This window comes from Theropithecus gelada, chromosome 5 (assembly GCF_003255815.1).
Source record: "Theropithecus gelada isolate Dixy chromosome 5, Tgel_1.0, whole genome shotgun sequence".
In the NCBI taxonomy this organism is placed as follows: Eukaryota; Metazoa; Chordata; class Mammalia; order Primates; family Cercopithecidae; genus Theropithecus; species Theropithecus gelada.
This window is the reverse complement of record NC_037672.1, coordinates 110,088,977-110,100,853: the sequence shown is the minus strand read 5'-3', so window position 1 is coordinate 110,100,853 and position 11,877 is coordinate 110,088,977. Positions and strand designations below refer to the sequence as shown.

At 38.7% G+C, this 11,877-nt stretch overlaps 1 protein-coding gene across 1 annotated transcript in view; it reads left to right on the top strand.

Moving 5' to 3' along the window:
* ZGRF1 (zinc finger GRF-type containing 1) overlaps positions 1-11,877 on the top strand; it is an 83,066-nt gene that overhangs the window by 20,234 nt on the left and 50,955 nt on the right. The window contains exons 7-8 of the mRNA XM_025386149.1: positions 4,532-4,596; positions 9,814-9,897. Of these exons, the coding sequence (XP_025241934.1) occupies positions 4,532-4,596; positions 9,814-9,897 (149 nt within the window). The remainder of the gene's footprint in view (positions 1-4,531; positions 4,597-9,813; positions 9,898-11,877) is intronic.

The window sequence follows — 11,877 nt, the reverse complement described above, 5'->3', positions numbered from 1 at the left end:
TGGGTGTTTCTCCACAGCCTTGCCAATAGTGTATTGCCCAGCTTTTGAATGTTTGCCAATCTGATAGATGAGAAATGGCTTTTCAGTGTATTTTTTATTTATTTTATTTATTTATTTTTATTTTTGAGATGGAGTTTCACTCTTGTCCAGGCTGAAGTGCAGTGATGTGATCTCAGCTCACTGCAAACTCTGCCTCCCAGGTTCAAGTGATTCTCCTGCCTCAGCTGGGATTACAGGTGTATCTACCACACCTGGCTAATTGTGTATTTTTAGTAGAGATGGTTTCACCATGTTGGTCAAGCTGGTCTCGAACTTCTGACCTCAAGTGATCCACCCACATCGGCCTCCCAAAGTGCTGGCATTACAGGCATGAGCCACCACTTCTGACCTTTTCAGTGTTATTTAAAATTTGTGTTTTTACTACTACAGGTGAAATTGAGCATCTTATATTTAAACATCATTTGTATATATTTTTCCATGAACTATCTTTTCTGTCTACCCTTTTGTCCAGCTTTTCAATAGATGTTGGCTTTTTAATTCTTGATTTGTAGAGTTCTTTATACATTAGAGATATTAGCCCTTTATGATATATGTTGTAAATGTTTTCTTTCAGTATGTGATTGATCTTTTGACTTTCCTTATGGTACACTGGCAACAGCATTGTATTTTAAAGAATATGATAGTAAATAATATACATTTGAATGTAAATGAACAGTGTACTACTTTCAAAAGGTAAAATTGAACTTTGAGTATCTCATGTGATTCCTGAGAAAAATATACATAACTTATTGTACCTACTAAAATGATTATTTGAAATGTAGTTAAGTTTGAAGATAATTGTTAGTTTGTTTTCTAAAATATTAAAAGTAAGTAGCCGGACATGGTGGCTCATGCCTGTAATCCCAGCACTTTGGGAGGCCGAGGTGGGTGGGTCACCTGAGGTCGGGAGTTCGAGACCAGTCTGGCCAACATGATGAAACCCTGTCTCTACTAAAAATACAAAAAATTAGATGGGCATTGTGGCAGGTACCTGTAATCCCAGCTACTCGGGAGGCTGAGGCAGGAGAATAATTTGAACCCGGTAGGTAGAGGTTGCAGTGAGCCGAAATTGCGCCATTGCACTTCTGGGCAACAAGAGTGAAACTCCCATCTCAAAAAAAAAAAAAAAAAGTAAAAAGCTTTAATGAAAAATAAATATGAGTAGATAAAGTTATATGATACCATATAAGAACATAAAGTTCTAGTGTGAAGATTTAGGGATTATAGCATTTAGTTTTGAAGGCCAGGTGGTGGCTCACACCTATAATCCCAGCACTTTGGGAGGCTGAGGTGGGCAGATCACCAGAGGTCAGGAGTTCAAGATTAGCCTGGCCAACATGGTGAAACCCCATCTCTAATAAAATATATAAAAATTAGTCGTGTGTGGTGGTGGGGACCTGTAATCTTAACTACTGGGAGGCTGAGGCAGGAGAATAGCTTGAACCTATGAAGTGGAAGTTGCAGTGAGTAGAGATTGTGTCACTGCACTTTAGCCTGGGTGACAGAGCAAGACTCCATCTCAAAAAAAAAACACATTAGTTTGGGAAAACAACTTGTTTCTCTCATCAAGTTGGAAAGAAAATTACAGTTGATTCTGAAGATTTGCAATAGTTCTGTGAAGTCACTGCAAACACATAATTAGTAAACAGTAAACCTTGCTCCTATGGGAAATACAGGGTTAGGTTCCTGCAAGCCTGTGGTCAGAACATTTTCATTAATTTGTGAATACATAACCCTTGTTTTATGTATGTTTCTGCTTAAAGAATCTTATTTAATATATATTATTGATTCATTAACATTGAACTCATAGCCAACAGCCATGTAACTTACCTGTAAAAAACTTACCTAACACACTCATAAGGAATATCACAGTCTTCTTGCCCTTGGGAACACTAGACGGCACTATTCTTAGGGGACTTTTTTTTTTTTTTTTTGACAGAGTCTCAGTTTATTGCCTGGGCTGGAGTGCAGTGGGGCGATCTTGGCTCACTGCAACCTCCGCCTCCTCGGTTCAAGCAATTCTTCCACTTCAGCCTCCTGAAGAGCTGGGACTACAGGCGTGTGCCACCATACCCAGCTAATTTTTATTTTTTTATTAGAGATGGGGTTTCGCTATGTTGGCCAGGCTGGTTTGAACTGACCTCAGGTGATCCACCCACCTCAGCCTCCCAAAGTGCTGGGATTATAGACGTGAGCCACGGCACCTGGCCTCTTTGGGGACATTTTAAGTAGTGAAGTTACCAATAAATAGCACAAAAATGAAAAATGTGGCACCAAATGGCCATGAAAAATAATTGTTTACAACATAAGCTAAAACAAAAAGCCAGAGTGTTGCCTTGAGAACATGCGTTTCAGGCAATTTGTTTTTTGCTGCTTTATGTATGTCTGCAAGTGACAATGAAAGTATAGCAAATACTGATTTAGGGGTTACAAATAAACTTTAGGGAGTAGGTAGAATCCATGAGTAATGATCGACTAAATTCGCTTTTTTGATATAAATATATTTCTCTAAAAAGAATTAAGTTGGTTGCTTGAGACAGTTTGAGAAGATTGAATCACTGGGGTATAACGTACTTTTATGACGTTTAAAGCAAAATTAGAGAAGAATAACTTTTGCTACCAATTTAGAATGTGTGAAAGTGTTAAAATTCTAAATTTTTTGTGAGATAATTGTATATAGCTTAGAAGTGTTAATTTAGAATGTTTTTCTGGAGCAAAGGCAGTAAAGGAAAACAACATCAATTTTCATCCAGTGTTTTTAAAAAACTTTTTAGAAATGTCAAGTTCCAAAATTATTGTTTATTTTATTTTATTCTGAATTTTAGCAGGAAAATAAATCATAAATAGCAATAGCCTAAAAATGAAGTTTACACTAGTTATAGCTATGATTTTTTGCCGTAATTATCACTTAAAATTAGTCTTTTTGTGATTTTAGAAGAGAGAGATGATTGAATATGTACTTTTTTTAAGAAAAAAAAATTCTATTTTTAAATGGATACCTGATAAGGTGGCAAAACTAGCCACTCTGCACTCCTTTCCATTCTGCAGACTTGCCAAGTTTTCTGCTGTTTTGTATTCAGCCTTTTACTCGAACACTTTTACCCTTGTCATAGCTGAATTTTTTCTTCAAGTCTCAACTTAAATGTTACTTCCCATGAGAAACTTTTCCAATTCCTGTATCAAAAATCGTTCTGTATCATATCACTGTTCAGTGAGATACCCTTTTGTATCATAATCTGAATTTATCTGGTTTAGTTATTTGTCTTTTGTGTCTCTCTTTTTTCAAGGAATTTTTTTTTGTCATGTTCACTGCTATGTCCCTAGTGCTTGGCATACTGCTCTTGGAAAATAATTGTTGAGTGAATTTTTTAGAATATAGAATTTTTTTCTTAAGCCATAGTAAAAATGGGTTTAAGATAGACTAGAAATAGCATGAAGTGCTGTTTTTTTTTTTCTTTTGTTTGAGACATGGTCTCACTGTCACCCAGGCTGGAGTGCAGTGGTGCAACCTTAGTTCACTGGAACCTCTACCTCCTGAGTTCAAGTGATTCTCCTGCCTCAGCTTCCCGAGTAGCTGGGATTACAGTTGTGCACCACCATGTCTGGTTAATTTTTGTATTTTTAGTAGAGACAAGGTCTCACCATGTTGGCCACGCTGGTCTTGAAATCCTGGCCTCAAGTGATCTGCCTGCCTTGGCCTCCTAAAGCGCTGGGATTACAGCCTTGAGCCACCATGCCTGACTCGGTTTTTCTTGTCTATGTTTGCACATAGCAACAGTATATTGGGAGTCTTGACTTTCTTGTTCCTCACAGTTGTCCAGTACTTCATTTTTAGCATTTTTAGCATAGGTTATTAACTATTGGGTTAGTTTTTATTTTTTAATTAGTGTAAAAAACGAGTACAAGGAAACATTCCTACTATTGACTTAGAAAGTAAAAAGGCTTTCATTCTAAATATTTTTAAATTTTTTTTTTTTTTTTTTTTTTTTTTTTTTTTTTTTTGAGGCGGAGTCTTCACTCTGTCCCCCAGGCTGGAGTGCAGTGGCACCATCTCGGCTCACTGCAAGCTCCGCCTCCCGGGTTCGCGCCATTCTCCTGCCTCAGCCTCCCGAGTAGCTGGGACTACAGGCGCCGCCACCGCGCCCGGCTAATTTTTTGTATTTTAGTAGAGACGGGGTTTCACCTTGTTAGCCAGGATGGTCTCGATCTCCTGACCTCGTGATCCGCCCGCCTCGGCCTCCCAAAGTGCAGGGATTACAGGCGTGAGCCACCGCGCCCGGCCAATATTTTTAAATTTTTATCATAAAAATGTTTTAGTCTAAACAACAGTACAGTGAATCCTCAAATGCTAGTTTCTAAATTGAACAATTAACCAAAATCGTCTGATCTTAAAATTTAAGTTATATTCCTTGCTTCAGATTTAGGAATAACTTAAATTTTAGAGTACTGCTATATATAATAATGATATGATTATTTCTTTTCTCCATTACAGTGAAGAAACCCTTTATTACAGTAGTTTCACCAAAGTCTCCTCATCTGCACAAGGATTCTCAACAGGTACAGGTTTTTTCTCTAAGAGTATGTTCTTTTATTTTGATAAGAACTTTCTATAATTTGTAATAGAATTATAGTAATACAGTCCCAGGCTATCTTGGTTCATGACTCCTCCCGTATCTAATTTTTTCATTGCCTTCCTCAGCCAGAAGAAATACCTAACAGTTGCATTTATTATGTAGTTAGTAGTATTAAGCAACTCAAGTATTTCCTATGTTAGCATTTTGTTTGTTAAAAAACACAGTTACATGGCTCGGCGCGGGGGCTCACGCTTGTAATCCCAGCACTTTGGGAGACCGAGGCAGGCAGATCACCTGAGGTCAGGAGTTCGAGATCAGTCTAGCCAATGTGGTGAAACCCCATCTCTACTAAAAATACAAAAATTAGCCAGGCATAGTGGCATGTGCCTATAATCTCAGCTACTCAGGAGGTTGAGGCAGGAGAATCACTTGAACCCGGGAGGCAGAGGTTGCAGTGAGCCGAGATCGCACCATTGTACTCCAGCCTGGGCAATAAGAGTGAGACTCTATCTCAAAAAAACAAAAACAAAAACAAAAAAACCCCACAGTTACTAATGGAATGTGTACCTCTGTTGGGCACGATATGACTTCTCAAACCTTGGAATAGATTAGGTAACACCACCTTATTTCTTGTTACACATTGATTTTCTCATGATAATTGCTTTTTATCATAGCAGTTTCTCAGAACTCAGCTTCACAAAGGCGTGATGTCATTGAAAGAAATGTAGCAAGATCTGATATAGAAACAGACCTGGAGTTAGTAGTTCATTAGGTGTCAGACAGATGTCAGGTGACACTGTTTCCCTACATGTAAAACACCTTGTGGAGTTCCTGTGAGTTCATTGTGCCACCTCAGAGTACCTTGTTGCACAGTTTGGGAACCATGGTAGTTATATAAAAAATAATAGCTCTAATTAGGATGAATTGAAATTCTAGGATAAATCATCTAGATGACTGTTTCTAACTCAATGGGGATGCCATTAGCACTTCTGGAGGGTCATTTCTTTCATTATATGGCACTGGTCTTTCTACAGACATGTTTGGAACAAAAGCAAGTAGTATGTTTCACTTGCCTCCTTTTTATTTTTGTTTTTATTTTTTTTGAGCTGGAGTCTCTCTCTTTCGCCCAGGCTGGAGTGCAGTGGCACGATCTTGGCTCACTGCAGCCTCTACCTCCCAGTTTCAAGTGATTCTCCTGCCCCAGCCTCCCAAGTAGCTGGGATTACAGGTGTGCACCACCACTCCCAGCGAATTTTTGTATTTTTAGTAGAGACGGAGTTTCACCATGTTGGCCAGGCTGGTCTCCAACTCCTGACCTCAAGTGATCCACCTGCCTCAGGCTGCCAAAGTGCTGGGATTACAGGCATGAGCCACTAGACCCGGCCTCACTTGCTTCCTTTTTATATCTTTCTTTATTTTCTATGTTACTGGTCCTTTTTTCCCCTTTTAATAATCTTGATTTTTTTCTTTTTAAATACAGAAAACAGTGAAGAGAAAAATAAAACTTACCCTATTTCTCAGAATATTTATTAATGTTTCCAGATTTTTTTGTGTGTCCAGTTAAAAAAAATGGTTAGATTGATGTATATAAATAGTTTTATATCCTTTCCCCTTAATATCATCGTATTACCTCACATTATTAATAATTCTTCTTAAACATATGTTTTAAAAGTTATTTACCATCCATCCTATGGCTGTCTTGTGCTTTGGACAAACAGTTCTCTGTTTTGGTCATTTAAATAATTTCCAGCATTTTGCTATTATAAGTAACCCTTTAATAAATGTTTTTACACATAAATCATTGTTTGCATTTTAAGTTTTTTCCTTAGATTTGATTCCAGAAGTAGAAGTAATTATTTGGAAGGCTAGGAACAACTTTCTTTCTTGGGTTCTTGATATTTTGTTTTTTTTTCTTTTCTTTCTTTTTTTTGAGACAGAGTCTTGCTCTATTGCTCAGGCTGGAATGCAGTGGTGTGATCTCGGCTCACTGCAATCTCTGCCTCCTGGGTTCAAGCGATTCTCCTGCCTTAGCTTCCTGGGTAGCTGGGACTACAGGCACATGCCACCATGCGCCAGCTAATTTTTGTATTTTTAGTAGAGATGGGGTTTTGCCATGTTTGCCAGGCTGGTCTCGAACTCCTGACTTCAGGTAATCCGCCTGCCTTGGCCTCCCAAAATGCTGAGATTACAGGCATGAGCCACCGTGCCTGGCCATGATATTTTCAAATATAAAAATTTTAATGTTTTACAATTAGAATATTTATTTTACTTCATTTTTACTAGTACCCTTCCGAGCTTTTTAAATTCTTGCTAAGTGACAATACTGTTTTATCAGGATTTTACTTTTTACGTATTTATTTTTTTCTGAAACGGGTTATTGCTCTGTTGCCCAGGCTGGACTGTAGTAGCGTGATTGGCTCCTGCAGCCTTGACCTCCTGGGCTCAAGCAATTCTCCTGTCTCAGCCTCCTGAGTAGCTGGGACTACAGGTGCATGCCAGCACATAACTAACTTTTGTATTTTTTGTAGAGATGGGGTTTCACTATGTTCCCCAGGCTAGTCTCAAACTCATGGGCTCAAGCAGTCCTCCAACCCCAGCCTCTAAAGTGTTGGGATTAGAGGTGTAAGCCACAATGCCTGGCCAGTTTTTATTTCATATTAGTGATGGTGTTCTAGTATTTCTTTTTTTTTTTCTTTTTGAGACAGAGTCTCGCTCTTGTCGCCCAGACTGTAGTGCAGTGGCACAATCTTGGCCCACTACAACCTCCTCCTCCCGGGTTCAAGCGATTCCCCTGCCTCAGCCTCCTGAGTAGCTGGGATGCACCACCACACCCAGCTAACTTTTGTGTTTTTAGTAGAGACAGGGTTTCACCATGTTGGCCAGGTTAGTCTTGAACTCTTGACCTCAGGTGATCCGCCCATCTCAGCCTCCCAAAGTGCTGGGATTACAGGCGTGAGCCACCACGCCCGGCCTAGGTTTAAAATTTTTTAAGGACAGGTATCACAAAGTGTAAAGTACAGATAACACTATCACTATTTTTTCCCTTAGAATGAGTTGCCACTTAAATATCACATATTTTTTAAAAGTCTGTTGAAACCAGGAGCAGTGGCCTGTGCCTGTGATCCCAGTTACTTAGGAGGCTGAGGCAGGAGGATCATTTGAGCTGAGGAGATAGAGTCCAGCCTGGACCCCATAATGTGCCATAGTGTGATCCCCCTCTTCTTAACAAGACAATAAAAATATGCTGTCATCCCACAGTAATGAAAAGGTCTCAATAATCTTTTGCAATAAAAATTATTTAAATCTGTTTTTAGCTTTAAAATAGGAGTACATTAGTATTTTTGTGATGGCTCTTTTTTTTTCTTTTTTCAGATGGGTTCTTACTCTGTCACCCAGACTAGAGTGCAGTGGCACAGTCACAGCTCACTGCAGCCTTGACCTCCAGTGCTCAAGCCATCCTCCTCCAGCCTCCCAAGTAGCTGGGACCACAGGTGCACAGTACTATGGCTGGATAATTATTTTTTATTTTTTTATTTTGTAGAGATGGAGTCTGACTATATTGTTCAGGCTGGTCTCAAACTCCTGGCCTCAAGTGATCCTCCAACCTCCGCCTCCTAAATGCTGGGATTATAGGCATGTTCCCAGCTTATAATGGCTCTTCTTACTACAACTCTCTGAAACAACCTCTTTATGTATGTTAGTGATAGAAGGAACTTTGAAAACAGGATGTTCTTTGAAGATACCCTTAATGCCACTTCTGCTTCATTTTTAAAAGTATAATGAACTACACATTGCAAAAGAACTATTCCAGCAGAGAAGGTAGTATGCCAAATAATTCTGAAAACTGTATATTGGAAAATTGTAATTCTGGCTTGGCACAGTGGCTCACACCAGTAATCCCAACACTTTGGGAAGCCAAGACGGGAGTATCATTTGAGGCCAGGAGTTTGAGATCAGTCTGGGCAATACAACGGGACTCCATCTCTAAAAAATTTTTTTTAAATAAAAATAATTAGGTAGCATGGTGGTACATGCTTGTAGTCCTAGTTACTCAGGAGATTGAAGCAGGAGGATTACTTGATCCCAGAGGTCAAGGCTGCAGTGAGCAACGATTGTGCCACTGCAGTCCAGCCTGGGTGACAGAACAAGACCCTGTCTCTAAAAAAAAAAGGAAAAGAAAATTCTAATTCTGAAATATAGGGTGAATATTTTTAAGAGCTAATTGGTTGGCAGTTTTGCTTATATATAAGTGTTATTAAAGGAAAGTAACCATTTATTTGAAGAAATATACTAGTTTACCTCTTCAGTCTATTGGGAAAGTGTTCTTTCTCTGCATTTGTTAAACATTTAAACAATTGCTTTTGTAGTTGAATTCATTTTCTTTGTCCAAGTCATATGAAAAGTTATGGTTATTTTGTATATTACTTGATGAACTAAAAATGACTTTTGCTGTTGTCAGTATCATGTGTTTTGTGGTTGCTAGGAGATGATTCATTCTTCAAATAGTCAATTGCACTTTTTCAATTTTTCTTCCTTTCATTTCTTGCTAATTTTAAAATAGGTGATCTGCATTAACATAGTATTAGGTTTGACGGGTGATTTATTATGTACCTGGCATTTTTTTCTTTTTTTTTTTTTTTGAGATGGAGTTTTGCTTTTGTTGGCCAGGCTGGACAATAGCATGATCTCAGCTCACCAGAATCTCCGCCTCAAGGGTTCAAGCAATTCTCCTGCCTCAGCCTCCCGAGTAGCTGGGATTATGGGCACATGCCACCACGCCTGGCTAATTTTGTATTTTTAGTAGAGACAGGGTTTCTCCATGTTGGTCAGGCTGGTCTTGAACTCCCGACCTGAGGTGATCCGCCTGCCTTGGCCTCCCAAAGTGCTGGGATTACAGGCGTAAGACACTGCACCTGGCTGTGCCTGGCATTTTTTTCTAGTGTTCAAAGATTTAATTAAAAATTTAAAATCAGAATTTTCTAACATGCTAAGTTTTAAAATTAATTAGCATAGTGACTTGCCTGCTAAAGTACCCCTTTGCCAGGGGGAGATAGCTTGTATGTGTGTGTAGAGAGAAGCAAGATAGAGATGGCAAGTGTGTTTTCACAGGGCAAACTTGTAATTATTTTCCCATCAAAATCATGAACCACCTGTGAAACTATTCTAGCTAACTAGATAACTTACTGGTATTTTATCCTAGTTCTCTTTCTTGGGAAGTAAAGAAGAGACTGCTTTTCTAGCTGTTATTCCTAAACAAATAGAGAGAAAAACCTGTGACCCTAAGGTAAAATTTGTGAAGAACATCAATTTCTTTAACCAACTATATTTTCTTCTCTTTTTTCTTTCTTTAAAAAAATAAATAAATAAAAACAACTAAACTATCAGAGTTTTCACAGGCAGAAGGTTAGTAGCAGAAGGTTAGTAATGGTTTTAAGAACAAGAAAAACTATTTAATGACTCCCAATCCCCTTTTTGGTCTTGAACTTTCTCTATACTACTAATGAACTAATAATATAGTGTTTAGATTATCCCTCCATACATGGGATACACTGGGGGTTGGACACAAAGCCATGTAGAGTACAATTAATGAATACTCTGTGGGGAAAAAAATGAGTATCTTTATACCCTTTAACTTATTATAGTCTATTCTACCACTTATACTTCTGAGTATATAGAAGTATATGTAACCAAGCTCTAAGTAGTGCTACCTATCCTATGTCAAAAATTAACAAAGACGACAGCATAAAAATGGATGGGTTTTGTAAATAGCAGTTCTACTACTAAAACCCAACCCACCTCTGAAAGAGATCTACATGGCAGCATAGAAGGCAAGGTACCTATTTTGGCCAGGCATGGTGGCTCACACCTGTAATCCCAGTACTTTGGGAGGCCAAGGCGGGTGGATCACTTGAAGCCAGGAGTTCAAGACCAACCTGGCCAACATGGCAAAACCCTGTCTCTGCTAAAAATACAAAAACTAGCCAGGTGTGGTGGTACACACCTGTAGTCCCAGATATTCTGGAGGCTGAGGCATGAGAATCACTTGAACTTGGGAGGTGGAGGTTGCAGTGAGCCAACACTGTGCCACTGTGCTCCAGCCTGGGTGAGAGAACGAAACTCTGTCTCCAAAAAAAAAGGAAAGCAATGTACCTGCTTCCTTGTGGGGAGTATACATTACCCATCAGACAAAGCAGAAGCAGAAACATATAGAATCTTTAACAGTTGAGACTCATTTTTATTACAATGTTTATTTTTACGTTCAGAAGAGTATTTTCCACCAAAGTCCTATTAAAGGGCATTTAAATTAGATTTTTCTTTCAAATGTGTGATGTACAGTTCTTCATTTTTGAATAAGAGTATATTCAATTATATATTACTGTCATTTTGTTAAAAACGAATTAATCCTTTATCTACATTCCTTTGACTCTCTTATCAGTCTTATTTTTCCACATTTTGGGTAGGCTTTACTTTGTATGGAGTAAAAATCCTAGAACCCCCCAGGGGGCAGCAGAGAAAGCCATTTGAAGCCTGAAAACAGACTGAGAGAAAGAACCTCTCTAAGGAACATGTCTACATTGGAATCACACTCTTAGGCCTTTGCTCTCAGAGCAGTAGGATGTCACATCTTTCTACTGAGAGGCAGAGAGTCCACCACCCATCCTGCAGTTGAGCCTGATATTTTACAAAACCCCTAAGTAAAGAGAAATGCTGTTTGCATTCTTTCTCATTCTTCCCTGTTACTGGCTGTTTATTGATTGCTTCCTGTATACCAATTACACTGTTAAATATAGGTGGTACCTAGATGAAGCAAAAAGTCTCTGCTCTCAAGGGGCTTACAGTACAGTTAGTATAGAAATAAGGAGAAACTTCATTGTAGTATGAAGTTGAAAGTCTATAACATGCAGTATTGTATGTAATGCATAGTTGTGTAATATATAGTGGAAGCATAGAGAAACAACTAGGTATTTCTGGCTTAGCCATTATTATACTTATCTTTATGCTTATAATAAAATTATACTTATTCATTTTTTCCCCCTCATTGGCTATGAATCATACTTTTTTTTTTTTTTTTTTTTGAGATGGAATCTCTCTATGTCACCCAGGCTGGAGTGCAGTGGTGCAAAGTTGGCTCACTGCAACCTCCGCCTCCTTGGTTCAAGCAATTCTCTGGCCTCAGCCTCCCGAGTGCCTGGGATATAGGCGCCTACCACCACGCCTGGCTAATTTTTTATATTTTTAGTAGAGATAGTGTTGGTCAGGCTGA